The 27,443-nt window shown below is 40.8% G+C and overlaps 1 protein-coding gene across 1 annotated transcript in view; it reads left to right on the forward strand.

Annotated features, from left to right (window-relative positions):
- Positions 1 to 6,917: 6,917 nt before the first annotated feature.
- Positions 6,918 to 27,443, forward strand: part of LOC306799866 (uncharacterized protein) — a 257,832-nt gene continuing 237,306 nt past the window's right edge. The window contains exons 1-2 of the mRNA XM_079301452.1: positions 6,918 to 7,063; positions 7,480 to 7,670. Of these exons, the coding sequence (XP_079157578.1) occupies position 7,063; positions 7,480 to 7,670 (192 nt within the window). The 5' untranslated portion in view covers positions 6,918 to 7,062. The remainder of the gene's footprint in view (positions 7,064 to 7,479; positions 7,671 to 27,443) is intronic.

Here is a 27,443-nt window from a genome sequence, read left to right on the forward strand (position 1 = left end):
ATAGTGAAAAGATGGCTTTTACAATTGAGGAGACATTTCTAGCTGCAAAGTATAGATATATTAAAACTATTTATGGAATTTAAAATTATTTTGGAAAGGTAAAGTTCTGGATTTTGTGTTTTCCCTGCAGAAACATGTTCTTTATTTCACCTTGTAGTGGTAAAACTGGCATCAAAACAGGTTTGTCATAGGTAAAGACAGTAAAGTGCTTTCTAAATATTAATAAAGTGCTGAAGACTATTCTATTTATGTACTCTCCATCTCACTGGATTGAACCAGTTGCAGGTTAAGACCTTAAAATAGTGGACAAAACTGGAAAATCCTGTGCTTAAGTCCCAGCAGTTGAATAGAAGAGCAATTGATAATGTATGCACTTGTTATCAATTCTCAGCCTTAAGAAGATGTGATGAATTATGTTCAGTCTTATGCTTAAAACTTTGGGTTTTTATATTCTGAGAAGTCTGATGAGTTTAAATGTATTTCCAATCTGCAGAAGGAATAAGGAGAGAATGGGACATATCTCAGCAGGGCCAGAGAGCCAGAAGTAGTTGAAAGAAGTAGTCAAATTGAGCAGTATGCATTAATTTAAGAATTAAAAGTAGAAATGTTTTAAGGAATTGGGTTTGTGCATATTGTTTACACAGATACTACCAAACGGATTACTCATCTATTTTCATCATCAAGAAAATTCTCCAGACTTCATTTTGACAGTTTTAAACAAAACCCATCATCACAGCTCAAAACTGTATTTGCATATGTATATATGCAGTCTGCTATAAAAAAAAAAAAAAAAGAGATGTTATTAGCACATTGAGTCCTTATGCTTCACCCTACTACAAGAGACAGAAGCTATGAAAAGAGATTGGGAAAGGAAAAAAAAAAAAGAACCAAGAAAAACAGGGATTGCTGAAGCTAAACATGTAATTGTTCTGGGCTTCCTCCTTACCCCCTGGCTTGCTCCTGTTTGGATGACGTTTCCCTAAGATTCCACTGGGAATATAGATATAAAGGCACATAGGAACATTCCATAGCATGGAAGAGGATTGGTGCTCATAACACCTGCACTAGTTTCTCCACAAATCTCCTCTCTGCTTTACATAGCAGGACTGTGAGGCTTTCATATCCGCTGGTGAAGCAGAAATGCTGAAGGGCTTTAGCCCACACATCACCTTGTCTCCATCTCTCCCTGTTAGTGTGACTCCAAATTTCAGTTCTTGCATACCAAACATTGGCTGCCACTGGAGATGTTGTATCCCTTGTAGAACATTCTCAAGCCTTTGTCTATTTCTGTAAGTTTCTTCTCTAGCAATGAAGATTTAGCACCATTAAGAAATTATCTAGACAAAATCTGTTTCTGTTGTTTTAAAGCATGCTCCTTTTGTTTGCTTCTATAAATTATCATAGTTGCAAATTACTTTTTCTCCCAATTTCTAACTTAAGTGAACTCAGTGGAGACATTCCTTTCCCAAGTACTGAAAACTACCTCAAACTTTTCAATTTGACACAGATCCAGGCTTACCACAGGAACTGAGAAAACTGCAGCATTACCCACTGAAATACAGATGTTTCCAGTATGTGAAACAAATGTGCTTTGTTGCCCACCCATTTCCCTCAGAGTTTCTTTTCTTCCTTTTGAGTCTCCCAGGTTAGTCCTTTTGTCCCACCCAGTGATGTCCTCACTAGCTACGAGCGCAGGCCAACTCTCAGAAAAGTCAGCAGAAATAGGTGCTTCTTTTTCAACTTCATGCAACAATTTTGAGATGAATAAAGCATTCCACACAAAAAGAACAGATGTGTGCTCAAGTCATGATGCTGCTATGAAAAGTGAGTGCATGGCTTTTGCTCTCATTGCAGAGTCTTGGGCAAGGAAGGATGAAGCTCTGGCTATGGCCAGAGAATAATTTTGTTTGTCAGGCATTGTTGCATTTTGGCTATAGGAGCTGTGGAAGGGATAATGCAACATAGTTCCTCATGTAATGGAGAAGTAGAAGAGAGAGCTTGATTTAAAGAAACACTACACTTATATAGGGTAGTATGTGCAAAACAGAATAGAAAAGACTCATTGGTCCAAGAAGGCAACACCTCTCTGAAAACATGCTTTCTGCAAAACATCACGTCTCCAGCAGTTGTTTAATCATTGTTACAATTTCTTATCCTTGAGAAGTCAGAGAAACCCAAGGCTTCAAGGCTGCTTTTTCCCTGGTTCCCAGCAGTATCCAATGATAAGTCATGTAGAATTTAAACTACAAGGAGTTATGTTCATGTTTAAAAATCATTAAGCCTATCGATTCTATTTTGATCATTTTCTAGAAAAGGAAATGTAGGAGTTCAGTAGATCTCCCAGGGGTTACAGGATTCTTTATTCCAAAAAATGAACTGAGATAAGTCATTAAAAGTATCAAAAAATATCACTCAAGGCTTGAGTTGTGCAGCCATTCTGTGTGGTTTTGGGATCTCTGAGCAAAAATGTTAGAATGTAGGGAGGAACTGAATCAAAATTGTGGGCAGAAAGCTAGAAGATGAAGTGCTTTTGAAAATGTAGCTTTTGTAATGTATCAATTTTCATGTGGACTGGGTAGACAATGGTGAAATTCAAATAGTATACTCAGCTTTTAATCTCTATGAAAATCCACAGCATATTTTTATATTCCAATGCAATGTAATTGTTTTAGGATAGCATTTATTATGCATATAAAATTAGAGACTTTCTGAGACAGAAAATACCTGCATAGATAGATCTCAAAAATTACAGAAGTCCCCAGGTTACCAAATGTTTGCTTACCTGCAGTAAAGTGCCTAAGAATGCAGAAGCAGAGATTGATGAGCGGGAAAATGACTCATTGGATATTTGTATTAGCTGCTCTAAAAGTTACAGTATGGAGGGAATTATCAATAAAGTCAGAGCCCTCTTCAGAAAGCAACTCTGTTTGCAACTTATAAGTGAGAAATTAAATTGCCTAGAATGCAAGTTGGCTGATAAGACTGTTGAGTGAGGCCCCAAGGAGCTTGTGTTGACAACAGGAAACCTTTTATTTGAATTGTCTAAGGGTTGTAAAAGGTCAAAATTATTCAAATGCTGAATGCAGCAGATAGATGAATCCTGAACCAACTGATTTGTGAGACAGCAGAAAGCAAAATTATCCTATAGCTGCATTTTTATAAAGATTGCATAAGTGCTGCTAACTTGGAATAGCCACTTTTGTACATTTTGCATGCAACAATTTCAGTTCACCCACATTAATGTAAATGTAAATGTGCTTGAGAAAGACCTGAAGATATCTTTGAACATTAATTCTAATGTAAGTAAATATCAATAAATGTTTAAGTTAATTTCTGAGCAGTTATCCTAACTACTCATAAGAAGAAGTGACAAATTGCTAAGTGAAACAAATGACCAAAAGAAGAGATTGTGGAAAGGGCATAGATGTTCTTTTTAATCTGCTGCTGAACTACTTTATGATCTTAGGCAACTCATTTAATTTGTGCATGTCTACCCAGCATTTCTAGCCTTATTAACTGGGACTACATAGGATCTCCCTGCCATGTTGGTTGCACAATGTGTTTTACCATCATTTGATCAAAATCAAGAATAACAAGATAAAAATTACACTGGATTCTAGAAGAATTCTTTGACCCTTTCAATCAAATTGTTCCACTTCTTGGTCTGTAATTAAATTAATATTGTCATCATTCCCTGAGTTTAAATTTTTGAGCTACGAAGAATGTACTCTGTCATGAAAGAACATCAGTGTCTCTGCAATCTGTTTAGTCACCTACACCCATTTTACAGTACAACACACAATGGCAAAATATGCAAGAGGATGGAGTGTGTGTTAGTGAGGCATAGTATTGATTTCACCAGCAGTATTTTAATGCTGTTTCTCTTGAAAAATGAACAATAGATGTGGGCTCAGAAATCCTTCATATATGTTGTGTATGGTAAGAGATACTCCATATTCAGTAATGCACTTTATTGTTACATATAGAAGCTAAAATGTGCTGTTTTACCACAGTGCACCTAAGTGAAAGATCCATGCTAATATTTTTTCAGTCTGTCAGCATGTCTGAAAAGCATTCAGAACAATGTTATTTTATTAGGAACTCAGCCTTTTTGGTGTGGATTGGCTTGCCCTCTAGTGAGACTCCCTGCTTTCTGCTTCTCAAATGCTCTTCCAAGATCATTGCCATGTGATAAAGTGCTCTGATTTACCATTCTTCCACCTCAGCTCCAAATACAATGCTGTGCTTTTAGTTCAATGTATGTACCAAGTTGAAGGTTGCAAAACCTTTCCATTGGGCAATACTGATGAACTGTTCAGTTGTGTGGCTCATTGCATTACCATGGTCTGTAGCCCCATCCTCCAGAAGGACCACTGAAGAGACTGGAAGGAGGTCATGCTTCTTATTTCCCCAGGCTGCTGGTTCAGGTCATATTTTCCTGTCCAATATGTTAGTGTTTCTGGAACTGTAGTTACTATTTCTATCTCAAAGTGTGCTTGGCCTAGAGATCTTTATTTCTCTGACTGAGATTTGCAATGGTTATTCAGAACTTTACCTTAGCCTGAAAAAAATGTATTCTGTTTAGGGTTCTCTTGAAATCCTTTGAATAAAGACAATCTGGTTAGTGCAGAGAAGACTGAGAGCACACTGTTATGGTGAATTGTTTTTAATAATTTTATTTTTGCAATTGAGTTGTAAATCTCTTGCAGTACAAAAAGGAAACCTGGGGTAAAAAAAGAGAAAGGGAAGTTTGAAACTCAGCAGCCAAATGTAAAACTTTGTGCTGACTTTTGTGTAGTCTAGGGCCTGCCCTTTTCTTCTTATGTATGATCATAATCTTAATGATTAAACTTACACTATCTCAGAAGTTTCTTTTGGTTTTGGGGCTTAAACTTTCTAGGATTAGGAGCAGAGCTTTCTGAGTCCAGGGCCTCCATCTTTGGAATTAGTTTTCCTTGGTTCTCTGCCAATGTCCAGCTCCAGTAATTTTCAGAGCACATGGACGAATATTTCTATTTGGTTAAGTTTTTCTGTATTTTTATGTGGTTTGGTTTTGCACTGAATTTTACTTTATAGTCCTCGAGATGGTAGATTGGGAATTGTTATTTTCTAACAGGATTATTTAGTATTACCCACCATGGAAAGTTTTCTATGTAATTTATCAGTTGTTTTTATAAATGTGCACTGTAGTGGCTGAACGAACAACATATTTATTTTCACTTTTATTTTGCCATTTTCCAACCTATGACACTTGAAGTACTTTGACTAAAAAGCTCTAGAGGACAGAAGTTTGTTCCTTGTATGTCTTCTCTGTGGAAGGAAGGGGTGACTGTGCAGGTGACAGACAGTGGGATGGCTTATAGCTCCGTGGGCTCACTGCTTCCTTCTGGGCACTTCTGCCGTCGAGTCCACCTTGGTGCATGTTCCACAGCCACCGTGGCTGTGCAACCCTCCCCTCCAAAGTGCCTGTCTGCAGTTAGTTAATACTGCTTTTTGCTTCTGAGACCAAAACAGCAAGTGTGCAGATTTCTACCCCAAAATGTAGTCTTTCAATAGTCTGTTGCAATGATTACAAATGGATGATTGTAAGTCGTCTAAAGTATTTGATTGTAAAAGTTAATATATATGGCTTGGTTGTCTAATTATTTACCTCAATTTTAAACATTTATGCTGCCACTTTAGGCAGAAAGGCTCCTCATTTCAACCAATCTAAGGAAACAGCAGATTTGTAACTAATTTGGGACTGGAAATGCTTTGAGAATAATACAAAAAGATCTTTAGAGATGTGTATTTAAAAAATACAGTTTTGGTGTGACAAAGACTTTTTTTCCTCTATTGCAAGGTTAGCTCTTGCCCTTTGTCTGAATATATTGTAACAATAAGAACTGTTCAGGTTCCCACAGTAACAATACGGTTGGGGAAAACACAACCCAAGGCCAGGAATAAGAGGAATAAAAGGGTGACATAAAGTACCTGATAGTCACCTGCTTCCCAAAATATCCTGGGACAGGCTCCGTCTTGGTGGAAAACAGACCGGCTCCTGAGGATGTGGCCCGGTATCTCTGCAGAGCGGGTAGTCGCTGCTGGAGAGGTTAGTACCACCCAGATGATGTATAGGTCAGATCTTTGCACTGCAGGCTCTTAGGAGATGTTTCCAGTTAACTTCCAGAGCAGCTGCTCCTCAGGACAATGTGATGTTATATTTAGAAGTCCAGACTGGTCACCTGATGGTGTCCTGATTTAAGAACTATCAGGTCGGTGCTCACCATTCATCTCTTTGAAATGAAAAGGGGAATAGCCGAAAAGTTGGCTTGGCCCTGTCACCAGTAAGGAAATTCTTGTTTTGGTATAAACCAGTCTTAATGAGATTGCATTCTTCCCTATCATGTCTAACTTGAGTCTGAGAAAGAAAGATAACACAAAGAATAAAACAGCTGATAGTGCACTCTGGTCACAAGTGATTTAGCAGCTTGCACGCGATTTTTTTTTTTTTTTTTCTTTTCTCTTCTTCTATCTGTGTTGATAAAATCGGAGAGCCGGTAGCTAGCACTGATTTAGATTTCCAGCCTGGATTTGTTCTTGTTTTTCTCCTTACTTCAGTTCTCCTTGTGCAGTGCTGCGTGGCGCTGGCAGCCTGAGAGAGAGGGAGCTCCAGTCACACGCATAGACTCAGACCGCTGAGAGGAGATTAACATCAAGGAGCCCACATTTGCAATAGCGGGTGGTGCTGGGGGGAGAGGCGAGGGGAAAATAAAATAAAAGCAACAATCGGGTAAATGCTCGTCTCTTCTCGCCACCAGCACCTTGCACAGGTCTGAAATCGCTTGTTTTGCTTTGCTGTATTGCGCTTGCCTGGGCTGTGGAGAGGGGAGGGGGAGGGGAGGAAGGGGGAGGTTTAACTTTTACTTGACATTACCGGGTTATTGTCACTTCCCCCGTGTTAAACCCCGGTGGTTTCCCCTCGCCCCCACCCCCTCCCCGGGCTCGGCTCCCTCCAGTTAACTTTGTTCAAAGGGCTGCAGCCGGGAGGGCTTGTCCGGGCCTGGGACACAGATAGCGTAAAGTAAATAACCACCACAATTAGGCTGGGGCCGGGAGTTGATCTTCGTGGCGAGAGATCTGCTTAGTTAGCGTTTGCTGTTTCGGGGCGATTGAAGGCCGCCGTGCCAAGGACACGCACACACACACAGACACACACACAGACACACAGAGTCACTCTTACACACGCACGCTGGATACAAAAGTCTGGAGGATCTAGGGGAGAATTGCAGCCGCCGGATCGGTGCAGCAGCCGCGGCCAGAGCCATGCGTGTCACGGCCTCCTGAGGGGGAAAAAGGAAGGAAGGGAGGAAGGAGGAAAAAAAAAGAGAGAGAGAGAGAAAGAAAGAAAGAAGGAAAAAAGAAAAGCGGGAGAAAGGAAAGCAGAAGAAAGACGCGGGGTGGTGGAAAGTGTTTGCCTGCTTTTGTCTCGCAATACAGTGAACTGGAAGATGGAGATGGATGTTAAGGGAGTTTCTCCGTGCCCGGAGCCCATCCCCCCGGCGGCGGGGTCTGGCGGCTGCCCGCACCAGCGCCCGCACCACCGCGATGGGCAGCCCGCGGAGCCGGCCCCCGCCGCCGACAGCGGCCACCCGGAGCGGAGGCACGGCAGTGAGAAAGAGGACAAAAAGGTAGGTCCGCTCCGCCGCCGGCCGGCCGGCGCCGCGCCCGCCGGAGGGGCCGGCTGCCCGGGGCCGCGCTCGGCGGGGCGGGCGGGGCCGCTCCCGCTCCGCTCCCGCTCCCGCTCCGCTCCCCGCCGGCCCCGGGCGCGGGCAGCCCCGCGCCGCCCTTTGTCAGCGCGGCGGCGGCGGGAGGCGGGGGGCCGGCGGCCGAGGTTGTCTGAGGACACGGGGGCGGCGGGGCGGGGAGCGCGGGGCCGCCGCCGCCGGGCCCGGGGCGCCGGGCATTGTTCCCCCGCCCGCCCGGCGGGAGCGGCCCAGGTGCCGCCGCCAAAGTTTAACCTCACTTCGAGGGGCCGCGGCCGGCGGGGCCGCCGCTCCCCTTCCCTCCCCGCGCCTCGCCTCGACTTCCAGCCGGCGGCGAGGGGCGAGTCGCTTGGGGGAAGGAGCCCGGGCGCTGTGTCCCTCCAGCCCTGCTGTGTCATTGCGGACCGGGGGACGGCTGCTCGCTGCCGAGTGAGAACCTGAGGGGGACGGAGTTGAGCGAGAAATGGGTCAGATCGCACCCTTTGGTGCGGATGTGTCTGCTGCTGGGAGAATCGGAAAGTAGGGAGGATGGGATGGAAAAAGGTTGCCATTAAGATAATGTCAGCGGAGTGCATTGATCAGTGCTTTTGTCTGTGGGCACTGTCTTCATTTCCATTCATTTTTCTCGGCATGGGTTTGCTAAACTGAAGCCGATGAATTCTGCTGTGTCTGTAGGTCTGTGACAGGCAGAGACTGATAAATGTGTAAGTTTCATCGTAATTCGGTGATGGTCGCGAGGTGTGATCCGTGTGTGATAGACTGTAAAAGACATCCGTTTATATTTTATTGAAATCCGAGTAATTCTCTGAATGCACAGATGCCCCCAAACAGATTATAATCGTAGAGTAAAGAAAAAAAAAATGTTGGCATGAACTGGATTTGAGCCGTGTTTCTTCAACTAGTTTTACTATAGTTTGGTTTTGTTACAAATGTGTAAGAGAACAGCAACACAATGAAGGAATGTAAGCGAGCAATGCAATAAATCAATGCAACAACTATGTTACACCACATATTTGCATGACTAGAGCTCCAGTTGTCATGAGAAAGACAAGGCATTTAAAAAAAATTAGTTTTAAATGTAGACGCCGAGTTTTCAGCATTTGCATCCTACACTTTTAGTTTTGTTACTGTTTGGTAAAATCTGTGCTATTGTTTTAATTAAAAGAGGGTATCGATGCCAAATCATTTAAACAAGGCCTGTGCAGTTTAAGAAGGTGGATGCAAGGGCTTTATTTTTAAAATGGTAACTGGTGGTTTGCATATTGTGATAGATGAACACAGAATTTCATCTCCTTTGAGTTTATGAATATTTAGTTCTGTCGTGACTGCATGTTACTGTACCTAGCTGAAGGATTTGTGTGTGTGTGATTGTTTCTAGTATCCCTTCCCTTGCTAAGTACTAAACTTAAAATTATTTTATTTCAAATAATTAAAATGTAAAGCCAAGGTTGCCACATGACTTCGTTTTGCCACTGCCTCGAGAATTTTAAAACCCTGCCATCAGCAGAAATCCATGCTCAATAATTACTTTCTGATGTGCCACACAGTCTGTCTAACGTTTTACCAATCATGGACATGAGGAAGGCAAAGAAGGTGTGACTCAAGGTAAATGAACACCAAAGAAGGCCTGATTCTCTGTGGTGTGGCTAATTAATGTCTTTAGATGACTCAGGATTGCACTATTCTGTATCTGCCAGCATTTTCTGGACACAGAGACAAAAGTACTACCTTTTTTGAGGGTTTTTTGGGGGGTTTTTTTTTGTTTGTTTTGTTTTTTTTTTTTTCTATCTATAGCCATCCTAAAGTACTGTGATATATTCCTCTTTTTTAATTCCACTCTCAGCTTTTCCATGTTTGCCATTGCCAAGGTTGTTGCAGTGACTAGCTTGTATTTTTGGGATGTGCTGTGATATTTCAAACCTCCCTAAATGTATGTATCTTTTCTGGATGCTGTCCCAGGACAACCAGTACTTCTTATTAGTGCAGAACTATTTCAGATATCTGGTAAAGTGCTGGCAACAGAAATATAATGAGAAGGAGAAAAACCATTAGAGTGACAGTAAAATTCAACACTATTGTGAAAAAACCCCAAGTCAACTACAAAACCAAACTCAAGCATTTCTGGAAATGTTATTTAAGAACTTTCTAAACTGATTAAAATAACTGTACCATTGTTCTTCTGGCTCTTATGCAAACTTCAGAGGCACACTGATACACCCTAGAAATGTAAGTGCTCTATGTGGAAATTGTAAAGGATATTAGAACCTGGATTCCTGACAATGTATAATTATGACTAACTAAATATTAAGATCTTGCAATGATTTCACTGTCAGATTTGCTTTTTGGTATCAATTCTAAAATTATCAATTATATATTTCAATTATAAAAAAATCTTATATTTAATCATTGAGCTCCATTTTCAGTGGACATAAAAAGAGTTTTACTTCCAGCTAAATGGAACTGGGTCAAACTTATGTTCTAATAAAAGTATTTTTTGCCACTGCCTCCAAAAGGAACATTGCTGAATTAACCAAAGCAAGTATTTTCCTAAGTCTATGGAATTTTAGCAAAAGAAAATACCACAGTCTCACTTATATAGATATTGAAGAGTTTTTTTCTTGCTGTATATTAGTTTTTCTTATTTGTTGTTGAGCTTCTATAAAATTTTGAAACGTGTGTAACTTGAAATATATCCCTCTGTCTTCAGCTGGGATGCTGACATGCCAAAGTATATGCTTAAGTGCTTTGTTGGAGGAAGACCTGGGTTACTTCTCATATATCTTTCTCTTGAAACCATCTCTGACTGATGTATGAGAATAGAAATTATGAAGATTGGCTTTATAATTTATTAAGTAAGCAGTACTTGGTGCTTTAAAGCCTAGTTGCCATTTGGGTAGGAGAAAATGAAGCACAAATAGTAGAGTGCAAGGTTTAGAAAGCTAATAGGCTGACTCTACATGGATACTATTTTTTTCTCTTAAAGCAAAACACATCAGAAAATATTTTCCAACACTCCTACAATGTTTTCTGTTATTTTAGTTAAAAGCATATAGGTCTAATCCTATATACAGAAACGTGTTGACATTCTCCAGTATGGCACAGTGAGTGACTGGGGGAGAGAACAACCCGCAATTCTGGCTGTTCATTCCTGGCTGGAGGTGCAGCTGATGACTGTGACAGGTTGTGTGGGTGGATTGTCACACCATCTTGCCACTCCATGACTCGGTGCCAAGGGATCCAGGCCCCTAAATTGTACCAAGGATTCTTTCCAGTTTATCTTAGAGTGATTGCATCTTTACAAGGATCAACAAATGGAGAACTTTGGGAGTAGAAGGCAGCTTTGCAATTACTTTGCAAACTGTGACTATGGGTGAGGTTTATCACAGCTCAAAGCTCAGGATGGGTAGAGTTTTCCCAGAGTTGGTACCCTGAGCCCTGAGTTAGGACTTTCAAGCCCTCAGCAACAGCTTGTCTATTACAGTGTTTCCATTTTACAAAGCCCCTAACTTCTCCAAAAGTTGGCCTGAGGTATGGATTTGGTAATGTAACATTTCATACTGAGGGGGACGTCTGCATCCCTGTGGTATGCACAAATCATTTGGCACAAATGATCTACAAGCACACTCAGAGCTTTCACTTTATACCTACATTCCAGATATAAAACCATCTGTAAAATAGCTCCAAAGTGAGGAACTTTGTATTTGCATGGAAATGAGCACACCGGAGGTTATAGCAAAACCAAGCTTACGTAGGCTGGGTACATTGTATTCCAGTTCAGAAGCAGTTTGTCAGTATTTGATGCAAGAGTTCTGAGGTGTTTTGTGGGCTTTTTTGTATTTTATTTCCCATGCCCTGTAATAGTGCTGTGTGATAATGGCACCCAGCAGTGACTCTCTAGCGGGGAAAAGCTGAGTGCTTTGGGGAAAGGCACTTGGTATTAACTTGGGAATTCTGTTCTGCTGTACATGTGATCTGATCATCAGTCTGAAAGCCTTCTGCTAGCATACTTAAAATAATACCTCTATCAGCTATACAGTGCTTGTTCACTCATCCTCCACAAGCAGTAGGTCAGGAATAGTGGAAGATCCTTCAGGGGAATTCTTTTAAAATAGTTTCTCTTATGCATTTAGTTTTGTTGGATTTAGAAAGCAAAATGTTGCTATGTGTTTACATTTAGAGAGGGAAGGCTCAAGAAGTGCAGTTTATGCTTGAAGCAGATGGTGGGGATTCTTTCAGGGGGTAGATCACTCCAGTCTCAGATCAGATATGCTTATCCTACCTTAGGCAGTTTCATTGTGAACAGAAGAGGAGTTGTCAACCACTGTCTTGTTTCCTGGAGATTGATAGAGTTTTCTTTTACCAATAATCTGGACCCATTCCACTGAGCAATCAGAAGAACCAAAAGCTGAAACTGAAATCAGTAATGAACTTGAGGAACTGGTATGGGGTGTGTGGGATGAAGAAAGAAGAAATAGACAACACTACTGGTTGCTGATGGTAGCAGCTTCTCCTGATAATTGTGTAAAAAGCACCACCTTGTATTACTTGGAGTTTCCAAGTACTGAAGGATTTGTGCCAAGTGTATCATGGGCTATGATTCTGCCAAGATGTAATGCAGGCATGAATAGTCAAGGTCAGGCCATTGTCTGCATAGATGGACAAATTCTTCACCACACAGACATGGCAGAAAATTATACTCGTGGCTGTTGCTATTCTGAGAGTTTGATGTCACACAGAAATTCAAGTGTATGCTTGAAGTGAGGACAGAGCTGGAGAATAATGTGTCTTTGTCTAAATCATTGCTAAGAAGATTTCAGAAATCATTCCCCCAGTCCAGCAACATCAACTTTGTCTTTTTCAGATCCACTTTTAAGCACCTGTTCTTCATTCTTAAGCTGTTCCTATCTATGCTGTGGGCCATCCTGATATTGGTTTATCTGCATAGTTCAGTTTCTTCCTGATGAAATGGTCTGAAAAAATGGATGAAAAGTCAGCACTCTGTTCTTCCAGAGTTCCCAGAGCCTGGGTAGTGAGCCTGACCCAAAGCCACACACTCAGGACATTCTGAGTCTTTCATATTCAGATATTTATCCTGCACTTTCCTAGATCACAGCTCTGGAGCAGGCTAACTCGAGACAATATGGGGAGACTCCTGGGCATGTGTTCCTGGAATGGCTGCCCAAAGCCAGAGCACCTGGCAAGTTCCTCTGGAAGGGAGTTTTAGTCCTTTGTATTGCTGAAGTGGGCAGCAAAGCTATTAACCCTGCCATTAACCTGTTTTGATGAGCAAGACCCAAGAGCCATCTGCACTGAGGAGACCAAGTAAAAAATTCAGATTAAAAAAATATCAAAAAGAGGATATTCACTATGAACTGAAATCCCCGCTTTGCAGGCAGGTCTACTTCTGCATTTTGATGCATATCATGTACTGTTCTCTTGCTTTCTAGTGAGAGAATGAATCCTTAGATGAACCTAGGATTGTGCCTGTTACAAAATTAAGCAGATGTGAAGAAGAGAGAGAAAGAGAGAAACTGTTAGTATCTGATGACAAGAATAACAAATTCATGTTCTATTAGACATCAGAGAATGCAAAAGGAGACAAGATATTGGGAACCAGATCTCATCATTTTCCTATCTTCAAAATTAATTTTTGTCTCATGTTCTGGGTATTCCTTTTACTGCATGGCAAACAGGTCATGAGAGGTGATTCTTCCCCTCTGCACCACTCTTGTGCACCCCACCTGAAGCACTGCATCCAGCTCTGGTACCCCAGCATAAGGAGGGAATGGAGCTGCTGGAGAGAGTTCAGAGGAGGTCACAAAGATGATCAGAGGGCTGGAGCTCCTCTCCGATGGAGGCAAGCTGAGGCAGCTGGGGCTGTTCAGCCTGGAGAAGAGAAAGCTCTGGAGACCCTACAGCAGCCTTCCAGTGTGTAAAGGGGGCCTACAGGAGAACTGGAGAGGGACTTTTTATCAGGGCATGGAATGGAAGGACAAGGGGAAAGGCTATTAACTGGAAGAGATAATTCTTAATCAGACATTTGGAATAAATTCTTTACTGTGTGGGTGGTGAGGCAATTAGAAGAGGCTGCCCAGAGAAGTTGTGGATGCCTCATGCCTGGTTGGATGAGGTTTTAAGCAACCCAGTATAGTGGAAAGTGTCCCTATCCATGATGAGGGACTTGGAACTAGATGGTTTTTAAGGTCTCTTCCAACACAAACCACTTTAATATTCTATGATTCTATGTCATGGGAAAAAATGCTACTTTAAGTAGATGTCAACAGTAGAACAAATGATTCTTACACTAAATACAAAACACAGCACTGTACCAGCTCCTGAGAAGAAAGTTAACTGTATCCCAGAATCTGGAATGTGGAGGATGTGGATTTATGTTAAAGCAGAAAGTTAGAGAGTGAGGAATTGACTTCTGTGATTTGCCTGTGTCTGTGTTAAAACCACACACATGATAGTGCATGTGAATGGTTCTTTAAAATTTTACCCAATACTGAGATTTCTGAAAGAAGAATATGCTATTTAAAATAGTTGTCCTCTCAAATTGTCTGAGAAATGTTTTAGTGAAGTTTACAGAGTCTTAGAGCTGTTTAAATTTTTCATCCAACTGTGGATGAAGCTTAAAAAGGTGATTACGCTCTGATTGGTTCTTGGAGTAAACACAGAGATACTCATTGTAGTAGAGAGATTTCATGAAAAGTAAATACAGCTTAGAGTTAATATAAAGCAAAATTAAGTGCATATGTAGTTGATTAGGTTACAAATCCAGGGACATAAACAATGAACATCATGGGTGGGAGCTGAACAATACTGTTGAATCATCGGCAACACAACCACAAGTTTTGTATGCTGAAAACATAGAACTGATTCTCTGGCTAAAGGCAATTTTGTCTTGGCTGCAGAAGGGTTGTGAGGATTCCTACTTGGAGGAAGACACAGCACTGAAAAGGGCTTTGTTATCTCCTCTTGAGCAGTTGGGACATTGCCTTTACTCAGATGTAGTGGTATGTGCTCCTGCCTATGTGCCGAGACTGGAAAGCAGTCCTATTCAGGACTGCATATGACAGCTCAGAGCTTGGCCAGTGCATGGCATATCCTTCCCACTTAAGTAGAGCTTGTTCTCAAAAGCCCAATATTCACAGGGGTTCCTGGCCAAGAGTTGAGTGCCAGCTTGTAACAAATCTGAGGCTTCAAACAATGGATAATCAATGAAGCTAGAGATGAACAATACCCATGTTGTTGCATGCTATTCCCAATGTTTTCCTAGATGCTCACAGTGTTTTTAGACCATCTCTATCTGTGGCAAAAACTTACTGTGTTGTACTGAATCCTTATGGTACAGCAACTTTTACTAGATTGAGGCTTCAGTTTACTTAATGGCCTAAGCTAAGAGAGACATATAATTTCTGATGTGTGAAGTGGTTCAGTTCTTGTTTGGTTCCATATTTGGTTGTTCTCTGCCTGGCTCTAGCCATGCTGCTGCTGGCCCAGTGACTGGGATTATTTCCCAGCACCTTATGCTAGGTGGATTTTTGTACTGACTAGCTGCCAGTAGAAATTGTCCATCAACAGTATAAAAAGTTGCAGTCTTAGTAGAGTTATTGTTTTCTAGCATCTTGTCTCTGAAAATGGTAAAGAAATTGGGACTACTGCTGCAAATGAGAAAAGTAACAACAGGACCACTGATAATAATTTCCATAAAAGTAGGGATCAGATTGGGTGTTAGTGTGATGTGTAAATGTGTAGAAGAAAAAAAAATCTGAAAGGCAATGTGGGTGTTAGTATTCTACAGTAGTTTCCTTCCTCATTGTCATCCTTTCTACGAGGTTCTGAAATTCTCCTCTGCCTATAGCAACAAATTCTGTTTTATTTCAATTGCCCACATTGCATTCTGAGATATAGGGGCAATATTAATTGTTTCAGGAACTCAGGTAACTAGTGCATCTTAACTGGGATAAAACAAGACATTTGGCTTATAGTATGGACAAGGACAGTCATGTATAAAATTTGTTAGACAGCCATGATTAACTAGAAAAAGAATAATTCTTCCATGCCTAATGGCTTCTGCCAGGTGTTTAAATACAACTGTTATTTTTGGTACATATTATATGAAGACCAATCTTGTTACAGAAGCAGAATAGGAATAGTTTCCTTGATTGGAAAGGAAGTGTTGCACAAATGAAAATTAGAGTCAAGCCACAAAGCCTGGTTAATGCACTTTGTGTTCTTGGGCTACAGAGTTCATCCCATTGAGCACCTTGTCCTATGGTTACAGAGTTTATTGTCTCCAAAAGCTATTCAACACAAGTTATTCAAAGTGAAAATGTGATCAGCAAGTGCAGGGAAGATAAAGGTAATATTCCCCCCTTTAGGTCTGGACCATCTGCAAAGGATTTTTATAATTGGATTGGAGAATGAAATTAAAATACTGTGGAACCCATGCCTGTTCCATCAGCAGAGTCTGTGTTAATTGATTTCAACAAGTGCCTCAAGCACCACTGACATATCTTTTTTGCTATTACCTAGTGATGGTTTTCCGAGGTTATTACCGACTCTGTACTGATTTTTAGGAGGCCACAGCAGAAAATCTGGTTTTGGATCCAAACTAACAGATTCAAGGTCTTTGTGGAAAACAAGTTAAAGGGTTAGTATCTACCAAAGATAATTTTAATGGCTATTATATTTAGTAGCAATTTTGTGTTCAACATAGTATAAAAAAATAGGCATTGTCCTCTTCTGTGGATTCAAAAAGAGTACTTTACTGCCTTGAGGTAGTTACTGTGTGAATCAGACATGACACCAGAAGGGTGACTACAAGTCCTCAGAGATGGGCAGGTGAGCATGATGTGTGGGGGTTGGTTGTAAATAACTTCTGCTCTTCAGGTGAATTAAGAGTGAGAAGGAGTGACATGGAGGGGGAGAGGGAGTAGCTGGAAAGCTAATTGAAAACAGCAACTTTTGAGTAGGGCTAGAAGAGAGGAGTTTGTAGGGTTTGTGTTCTGAGGCAAAAGAGCTTTATGAAGTGTGCACTGAGTCCATGAGGAGTTAAGAAAGCACACAGCAGAATTCCACAGTGTTCACAAAATGCCTACTGAGGCTTCACAGACATTACACAGTGCCCTGGTTAGCCTTGTTAACTTTATTGAGTGTGCTTCGAGGATATGCAGACTTACAAAGTATGTGAAAACCACTTTTAATAATTAATTGGCTTACTCTCTCCTACCTATTGTTTCAAATCTAATAAAAAGCAACAGCAAGTCATTGCCAAAGAAAACAGATACAATAATATTTAGGTTAGTTTGGTTTGAGATATGACAGGCTAAGAAGGATCTCCCCAAAGATCTTGGAACTTAAATAATCCCCATTTTTTGTCCTGTCTTATTTCTCCCATGACTATCATAGGATGTGCTCTTAAACTAAATTTTTCCCAATCTAGTAAGTGATTTTGGGAGTATCAGTCCATTTTTAGAGTGCTTCCATATGAACTAATCTATAACTGGAAGCATGTTTCAACTTTATTTTGTAAGGGACATGCTGAAATTTCCTAGTGATAAAATGACTTCTTCTTTAAGCAGAGCAGCCATCATCCACATTATCATCTACATCCCTGCACACATGGTGTGGCACAGGAAATGACACACCATTATCAGATCACTGTTAAGATGGATGCAGGGAAATGGCAAGGTTGCTGGCGTGGCTTCAAAGACAGACATCCACATAAGTTCTGTAGTCACTTCAGTGCGTGTAGTTAAAGGGTGCCTGCTGTGCACTTGGGGAAATTTTTGCTTAAACCAAGAACATTGAAGTTTGGAGGAGGTGATGAATATGTTTCCAAAGGGAGAAGGGAGGAGCAGCAAGCTTAGAGGGAAGGAAAGCTGTGCAGGTTTTCAAGAGACCAAGAGGAGCTAGGCAGAAACAAAGACTTAATCTGTCTCTGACAGTAGGGAGGTGGCTAATGCAGTGTCATATGCTGTTGTGGTCTTACACAAAGTATAGCCTTATTACACCTTAAAATGGGATCCAAAGGTGCCACTTCCTTGAACTTGTCAAGAGGATACACTGTGCAGAAGATAAATAATTGATGGATCAATTCAGAGAGAGGCCATGTAGAAGGTAGAGCAGCAGAGGTGATCAAGGTCAATGTGTCTCAGGGAATCTTTACAGGAAGGGTTACACCACAGAACTGTCATGAGATAATCAGCCAGATCAACATCAAAACTGGGATCATCGTGTACTGGGAAACACTGCTCAGGGCAGGAAAAGGCTCTGGGCTCTCTGGTCTGCTCTCTGCTCTGTATGTTTTGCCAGTTGATAAGATTCAACAACTTTCTCTCTTGTGTCTCACAGTCACATGCTTTTGCATACTCTGCACACAAAAGTCACTGAGATCTTCCTATAACCGATCAAGTAATACATTCACACTTGTGCTTAACTGCTGCTGGTTTAGAGTCAGATTTAGCTCCTCACAGCAGGCTATCTGTCTGGTCACACTATCCTATTGACTGTGGCATTATTCCCAGTAGCCAGAACTATCCATACTGCCCATGTTTGTCTGCAGATTCAAACAAAGCCCATGGAAAGGTGTCATTCTGCAATGTCAGCCTGTATTTCACAAGTGAGCGTGCATGTTACCTGTGATCATATCGTGACACCTCTTAGTCATGCATCCACATCTGGTAGTAACTGGTGGTAGTAACTGGAAAAGACTAGAAACAGTAAAGTCAGAAAACCATAGATAACAAGTACTTATGTATTATGTACTGTTTGATTAAGAACTAGGAGCAGGAAGACACAGTGACACAACAGTTAACAGGGGTCTAAAGCATTACTCTTTTACTAGCTGATAGAGATGACTTGTTTCTCACCTACACAAAGGAAAATTATAGATTAATCTGTCACAGGTAGAACCTTTGCCATTTTTAAGATGCAGGTTAGAACAGTTACACCTGTTGACACACAGTTCTGTGGTATCAATAGTCTCAGTGTGCAGTGTGGTCCTTGTTTTGTCATGCATCTGTGGCACAGACTGTCATAGCTACCCAGAACACTGTGAAAAGTAGAGAAGTTCAGAAGCCAGGGTCAGGACCTCTGAAAGGTGGTGTGGAAATCACTGCAGAGAATTTAAAAGGTGTGCTACCAAATGAAAAGTACTGTGCACTGTGCACTAGACTACTGTGTGCACAAACAGAAGTTTATGTGTTGTGCAGAGTAAAGACAGAAAATGTTGAGTTCTTCCAATGAACACTAGTTATGTTATTGTGGTGTATGAAATAATGGGGGAGAAGCATATGTACAGCAGTGAGGCAAAAATAATAAAACTCATATTTAAAAGCTGAACCAATGTAAAATGCATAAATGCAACAATGGGATCTAGTAATAAATATTAAAGGCTAAGTTACAGAAAAGAATAACAAGGCAGTTCATCCTTTCCTCTCAGTTAACAAAGATAAAGCAATGGGACCTGCTTGCATGGCAGGCCACTGCTTGATCTGGAGGCACATTCACCATAGGTAAAATACTATTCCAATACTCCATTTGTGCAGCTGGTGCTGGATGCCAACGCAATACTGGCCACTGAGAGCGACAGTCTTACCTCACATCTGTGGTCTGTTACTATCCTCTCTTCTGATCTTCCAAATTGGTGCCAGGGTGTGCTGGCAGTGCTCCTGTGGACTTGGCAACAGAAACCACACCCTTGCCATGAGTGTTACTGTGCCTCTCTGACTTGAGCACTTGAGCATCAGCCCAGATGTGTAAGGATCAAAAGGACTAGTAAATTATTAAATTTAAGAAACACAGGGTTTGGAAAGGTGCTTCTGATATTCTAACACCATCTTTAAAGCTGAGATGTACTATTTGACTTCATAGTAGGCTAAGGATAAATTTTGTGTCTTATAGCAAAGTAATTTCACCACATTTTTCCCAGGCATGTTATATTTTACTGACTTTAAATGATTTATGACCAAGTAAAACTTGTTACCAGTAGAAACTATGCAGGAGGGAGTAGAGAAGTATAGGTTGTTAAAAAATAATCCAGAGGAAGGTGCATTAGCAGGTTCAGATGGGGTCAGATGTGCATTGTCAGTGCTCTAACAGCTTACAGATTTCTTACATTTACACACTTAGGAGAATGACATTTTATAGTATCAATGGGAAATTGAAACTCACTTCCATTCTTCAAAACTGTAAAGAGAATTGTTTTGAGCAGTATAATTTTGGGAGTAATTTCCACATTTGAAGAAAAAGGAAGGAACATGGACAGGTCTCATTTTGAATTAAATCTGAGGGTTTAAAGTTTACTAAAAAAACAATTTTACTAAACATGCATAGTTCAAATCTTATTATGTTCCACAAAAAAGCCTCTAGAAAGTCCCTTGATGAGATTTTGTTTGGGATTAGGAATTATCCTTCCTTGGAGCAGGAGAATGCTGTAAATCTTCCATGTCGTTCCTGTGTTGGAAAATGCTTTGATGCTTTTAAAAGTGAAATGGCATCTACAGAGAGTTTTCAGATGTACTCAAACTCCAAAAGTTGGTATGAATTACCTGACTTGTGTAAAGTGAATGCAGCTATAAATAAAATTACTCACTGCAGTCTTACATACCTGCATGATCAGATCTTGGAATTCTGAAATTTTGAGTGAGTAGTACCATCTTCCTTTATGTAATTAAACAGTGCTGCTACAATGAAACCTGTACACTTACATGTTTATGAATCACTAAGTATAATATTTCAACAGTATAAAATTGCATACCCTACTGTGTCAAAAACAACCTTAGAGCTCAGGATCAGCAGTGTGCTGGGGATGTGATACTTAATCTGAACCTATTTTTGGTAATAGATAGTTGATATAAAGTGTCAGTATAATAACTGAATAGTGGTTTGAAGCACCTTAAAAAGGAAATATATTTTAAAGTGGAAACTGTTGGCTAACTTGCATTTTCCAAGGTTGATATATTTTAAGAGGTATTTCATTATAGTACAATATTTCAAATTCTAAGTAGTCTTTTTTAGAAGGGATGTGTAACAATGTCAAATGTTGCAGTTGATAGCATAGCCTTAGCCTGCACAACAGATTTATAAGAGTGGAATTCTTTGTCCTCTTGCTCTTGCTGTAGCATCAGTTTGAAGAGTAACACATCTGTAATAGAGTCAGGTTGTTTTTTTTCATCTGCAGCTGATGGTGACACTCTTAAGAAAGGGCCGAATTCATACCTACAAATAAATTTGTGAACAAAATATGAGCATGTGAGACAACATTTCAGTCACATTTCACTTTCATTTTTTCTCTTTTGTGCTAGGGAGTAACTTTTAAGTGTCAGCTCTTTCAGCTGAGTGTCAGCCTTTTTATAATTTGCTGCAGCATGTCAACCCCCTTAGAATTACCATACGTTGGCTGTTTACCATGTCGACTGAAAACATGCACATTGAGCTGCTCCCCTTTGCCCTACCTGTGTTGCTCCTCGTGACAGCCAAGGTGATTATTTTAGCTGATTCAGCCACAATCAGGTGTATTTGCTGGGGCTGTGCAGAGTCTGGGAAGGTCAGTCAGTCACAGAGCCAGGCAGTGGGAGGAATGAGGCTGGGTGGTGGATGTGCTTGGTGGGCTGGCTAGTGAGCAGGGAGACTTACAGGCCTAATCCCTTCTTTCCTTTTCTGAGTATTTAGGCAACCAGGAGACAATTACACTGTAGGTTGTGTGATCTCCGTGGGAATTTGTTTCTGAGAAGTCCTGGCTACAGAAGCAGGAGAATCTGTTGATATTAATGTCTGCCCAAGTTTTTACCTAATGCTAATGCTATAGGATGTTATCATCCAGCAGATATTTGAAATACTGTAATAACCTTAATTTTCCCTGTCCTCACTGTCAAAAAGAAGAGGGTTTTACTCATGGCAAACCTTGTGTTACTAATGGTAATGTGCCAGTGTGTATCCAGTTTTGGACTGTATCCTGTGACTGGCTCCTGACTGTGAACCGGAGCTTTTGCTGGCGTTTTCCTGTGTCTGACATTCAATTTGGACCTGTACTGCAGAGGGAAACAGTAGTAAGCTGGTAACAGAGTGCCAGATAGTAAGAGGATGACAAGTCTTTTCCAGTCTTGTGTGAATGCTATTGAATGAGCAGTCAGTGTGCTAGGGGCCAGTGAGCCAACAAATATGTTCAGCGTTCCCAGAAAATAGTCTTCAGAATAGTAGGAGGTGTGATTATGAAGGGGAAGCATTTGAAAGCTATAGATAGTGGAGCTAGGCAGGAGAAGTGTGCTGGCAGGGAGGCACTTTGAAGCAAAATGGGGCTCTGTGCAAGCCTTTCCCACAGCAGCTCTGCCCATCCAGCCTGCACGTCCCACTAGTGAGGAGTTGATGGGGGCAGGAAACTGCCAGCACATTTCTCTGTAGGAAAAGAGGAGTGAAGGTTACAGGGAAGTGTCAAGGGGACACACACATGGACACAAAGAAGTCTGAACAAGGAGCATGTCTGCCAGGACTGCAGCTGTAGCAGTGACCAGGACTGACTGTGTATTTCGGCTGCTTTCACCACTTCTCTGCATACAGTGAAAGTGAGTTCTCTAAAGCTGAATTGTCTGACAATCTCTCCTTTTATACTTAGCTATATTATTTACCAATTTTGAAAATGGTTCAGTAGGGGATAGCTAGTGTTCTTAGATCATGATGGGTCTAGTCAGCTTTCCAGAGTACAGCAATTACTGTGTGAATAGAGGTGAATGTGACAGACAGGCTGGTGGCTGCTCTCTCTAACCTGAGCATGAATTTTCCCATGTTTATGTGCACACTTCTTCTCTGTGATTAGCCTCAATGGAAATGCCATTGCCAGGGTCCTGATGGCAGCAGCAACTTAATAGGCAAAATGGAGGGGGTTAGGTGTTCTTCTGTCTTTTTCATTTTTCATTAAATAAGGCAATATACACAATAAATGAGGTCTGATTTGCATGGAAATTTGTATGCATGTATAATAGATCTGAATGTTAATGTGGGAAATTACTTTCTTGCAACTCCATGGCCTGTATGTTTGATTTTTAGAATTATTTGCTTCTTTGTAACTTTCTGTAAGTTTCTATTGCAAAATAGTGCATCTAAATTCCTTGAGAAATACTCAAGCACTTGTGGCCTAGGAGATAAGGATATTGTTGCCTTCTATTGGGAAGTATTTTTTATTAAAATCCATTGACAGCTTTTTGATAAGTTCCTCTTTTTTTCCTCTGTCATATGTATTATTACAAGGATAACAATGAATGCTGTCATTAAGAAATACCATGCATTTAATAGCCATAATTTGAAATTTTTATTCCATAGGCAAGTGTTGTCGTGTGTCTGTTTGTGTAAAAGCCAGTTTTCATTGGATTTTGAATTCAGCTAAGTCTTGGAATGAACTAGCAAATATCCTTTGTTTAAACTTAACAGTGATTGTATTTGATATTTTCAGAATTAATTTTTATAGTAGTTTTCATTATATTGCTGTTGTGTTCTGGGTACAATAGGGCAACTTACTTGCAGCTGAATTAAAATCTGTGGTTTAATAGCACTTTGACTTGCCTAGGCAATAAACTGTCTCCCACAAATGGAGGTGCTATCAAGGTAAAACATGTTAAGTTAATTCTGTAACAAATCCCTGTGTTGCTGATGGAAAATATTTCAGAAGAATTACTCCCTGCTATGTGTGAAGGCTTCATGAATTTCAGGGTAATGGAGATAACACTCTCTAAGGGGTCTGCTGAAATATACCCTTTCCCAAAGTACTGTCTGAATTCTTCTTGGAAGTATTTGTAGATCAGAACTAACTACACTTTCATTTGCTCTGCTTTAACAAAAGGTGTAATTTTAAACTGACTTTAGGAATTTGGGGAAAAATCCTGTGTGGATACACTTAATTCAGTTAAACCTAGCTAATACAAATTTAATATGCATGGCTAATTTATAGATACAAGCTAAGCTAACAGAGAAAGTTTTTAACTGTTTACATAAATCAGTTTTTAAACAGACAAGGAAAAACTTTCATATAGTACAAGATTGAGAAGATTGGGACTGTTTACCTTGGAGAGGAAATGAATCAGAAGTGAGATGATAAAAGGTTACAGACAACGAAGGTGTAGACTTTGCAGAGCAAGAAATGCTATTTCTACCATCAGGGAAGAACAAGGAGCATTCAGTGAAGGTTAAAAGAGACAAAGTCAAAAGTAAGTCAGAAGAAATTCTCTGCCATGATGGGAACTCATTGCTGATAAAAGTTGAAGTCGTTGGATAACTCTGAGGGCAAGAGTTTAACAGGGTAGGCTGAAGGACATGATTTAAGGGTCAATTTGGCAGTGTTAACTCTTGGATTCATGATCTTAGATGTCTTTTCAAACCTAAATGATTCTATCCAATTGCAATGGTAGGGGTTAAAAAATAAAAAGAATGGTGAAAAAGATAAATGCATGTTTGTTTGAAACAGCTCTGTTACTGATGAGGTCCATTTTTCACCATATTTAGCTGCTTGTGCAATCTCTTGGTTGCCATACTGTGTCTGGCTAGATCTCCAGTACTAATATCTTGTTACTGTACAGATTACCACAATTGTGCCCATATCCTTCCAAAATCTCATCATGTCTGCTTATTCCCTAAAAGCCACAGCAGACTCTTTTGTGGTCTCATTAGGAATGTGAATTACTGCATTTCAGTGTTTCTAAACAGCAAATGCCACAAATTTGTCTCTAAAGGTGACTGTCTCTCCTGCACATGTGGATAATAGCAAGTAACTTTGTCTAGTTAGCAGAATATAACACAGGACAGGTTTGCAAAACTTTCAGTGTTGCATAGTGCTTGATTCTTGAGAATGAGTGTGCATCACAGGACAATGGTTTGTTCATGATTGTGGCTGCTAATCAAATGAACTGGGATGACAGAACTCTCCAGAGGACTCCTGGCTAATATCATAGTCTGATGGAAGGGCCCCTGCAAATTGCCACGGAGAAGCAACACAGACAGAGCAGGAAAATTAAGATGACCTGTTCTCACCCGCTGCCACGCTGGTGACTCTAGTCTCCTAGACATATCCTGGCACCTCTTGAACAGACTTCCTAGAGCCTAAACTGCCTGACTGCACTTTGCTGAGCAAACACAAGAGCTTTGAACCAGGCTTTTGAGTTGGATTTGTGGAGACCATGGGAAAGACTGCAGTGCAGAGTTAACCAGCATTTCTGGATTGGTCCCTTTCAGCCTGGTGAGCTGTGTGCTCCATGGATAAGAGATCTGAAGAGTGACATCTTTTTCACGTGGATTCCAGCCTTTTTGTTGCTTACTGTTCTGCAGCAGGCACTGAGAGTGCTTCTGCTGCCTCTTGGCTCTCCTTAATCAGCAGCTGCTGCTTTTTATCTTTGGAAGCAGCCTAATCATTTCCCCTGGTACTTAGCAAGGTTGTTCTGGGACCCAGATGCTACCTGAGTCTTCTGTCGCTGGTGCAGACTGAGCATCGTGGCAGCCCGGGAAAGAGTGCGCTGTGCTATTTCTTTTGTCTCATGTGCTCAGCTCACCTTGCCAAGTTTTTGATCCACACACTAGTTCTCTCACTTTTTGCTGTTTATGATAGAATGAGGTCACAAGTTAGGTCTGAGGCCATTTAATCATTCACTTTGTCTCTATCATTTACCCTCATATCGCCCATCCTTAGTTGTGCCTACATTATCATTAGACTAATTGTTCTATGGTGGAAAGACCTGACGTGCAAATCTGCCATTGTTCATATTGTGGCCTGCTTTGTGCACCAAGTCTTCTGTCTCTCAAACTATGTACTCCACAGAGTCACAGCCTGGTGACAATGACCCAGTTAAACTCAAAATCTGAAAAGTTTCCTCTATTTTTCTCTCCTCCCCCTGTTTTTTTTCTTGGTTTTCTTGTTTTTGTGGTTTTTTTTTTGTTTTTTTTTTTGTTTCTTTTTTTTTTCTGGTTTTTTTTTTTTTTTGGTTTTTATTCTATTTCTCATCATTAAAGTGAGGGTTACAAGAGAGAGTCAAGATTAACTTTTTGGTTACTACTTTCTTCTCCTCCTCTCCATTTCTTTTGGTCCCTCTCTGTGGATCTCTGAGGATGCACCTTCAACTGATCCAGCAGACTGGAGGGAGAGTTGATGGGTCAGTGGGGAAGATAAACTGGTTAAAAGAATTTTTCAAAAATATTTCCTTAGAAGAATTTCAGATTTGATCTTATTTCAGTAACTCAGAGTCAACTTCTCACAGCCAGATATGGATTCATGGAAGCTGAATAGGAGCCTGTTATGTGAAGATATTCCTTGCAAAAAAGTCTGATACCCTTGCACTTTCACACTTGGTGTGGAGCCAAGACTTTCAGAACTGTCTAAGTCCCAGCAGTAAATGATGCTTACCTCTTAGGTCCTCAGGAAAAAGCCTAGAGATTTCAAAAGGTCAGATAGCTCTGGAGAGGCAGCAGAGCCAAAGGTGTGAAAGCTCTGTTTTCACAGTCCATGGCAGTGTGGCTGCCAGGAGGGTGCTCAGCCCTCCTGGAGCCATGGCCCTCGGAGGTGTTACAGCTGCTTGAAATAAATGACATGTTCCTCAGGCTCATGGCTACTGCTGACATCAATACTAGTTTCTCTCAGGCTCAGAGATGTGATGGGGATCACCTCCCTCCCAAAGCAGAAGCCTGCAGACTGTCCCAGCCATATGGTAGAGCCAGCTTTAAAAATTTTATTCCATTTGTTAAAATACTGCTTCAATCTAAAGGAAGATGAAAGCAAATAGAAAGTAATTCCTGGTGAACATGAACTGCTGTCTTGTGGCTGGCTCCAAAGGGGAGCCTGAGAACAGCTTGCCAGCTGCACTGGGGAGCAACTTCTCCTATTAAAGGGATACAGCAATGCATTTCTCTCCCCAGCTGGCATTCACTGCAGCTCATATTTATAGCACTTCCTGGTGGAAGCAGAGCTCTCCAGAGGACTCCTGGCTAATAACACAATCTAATGGAAGCACCCCTGTGCTGAGTTATGCTGAGGATGGAAGCCTTACAGCTTACACTGAAAAGTCAGGCCCTGTAAGTGAAAGCTGTAATGATTCATTTCTTTCGTGGATGGACTGCAGAGAGGCATGTGTAACATACAGTTACAGCTAGGACGACAGTAAAACCAATATAAAACAAAACCATGCCAGTAAAAGGAACACTAAAAAAATGTCAGTGAAGAAATAAAGCAAAGGTGATACATGGCTCATTCTATAACCAGGAAGTGTTTGTCAGTCTTTCTCATGGGAATATCAGGTTGTAATTCTGAGATAAATAACATTAATACTAAAATAGAGCTTTGTGCCTGTATACAAATACAGGATTTAGGAGGCTGGTAGTTTTAGAAAAGCTCTTTTCTGATGCTTACCTATGGCTCTTTTTGAAATACTGTTTCCACACTGAAATATACTGCAGGTATAAGTCTATGTCTTGTATTTAGATCTAATGTTACAATGACTGTAAAATAACCCATTTAGAATAATATGCAATTGAACTCCATTAATATTGTGTTGTTGCCTAAAATTTCTGCTTTGTGAGGTTATTTTTATGTAAATAGAGAAGTTTGGATTGTAAAGTAAACAATTTCCATTCTGTGTTCAGCAGCTGAACTATATTTCTTTTTGACACTTTTGCAAAACATGTTACACAGGATTAGTAAAAAAATCACTCACTGGAGCT

This window comes from Erithacus rubecula (assembly GCF_903797595.1).
Source record: "Erithacus rubecula genome assembly, chromosome: 3".
NCBI lineage: Eukaryota > Metazoa > Chordata > Aves > Passeriformes > Muscicapidae > Erithacus > Erithacus rubecula.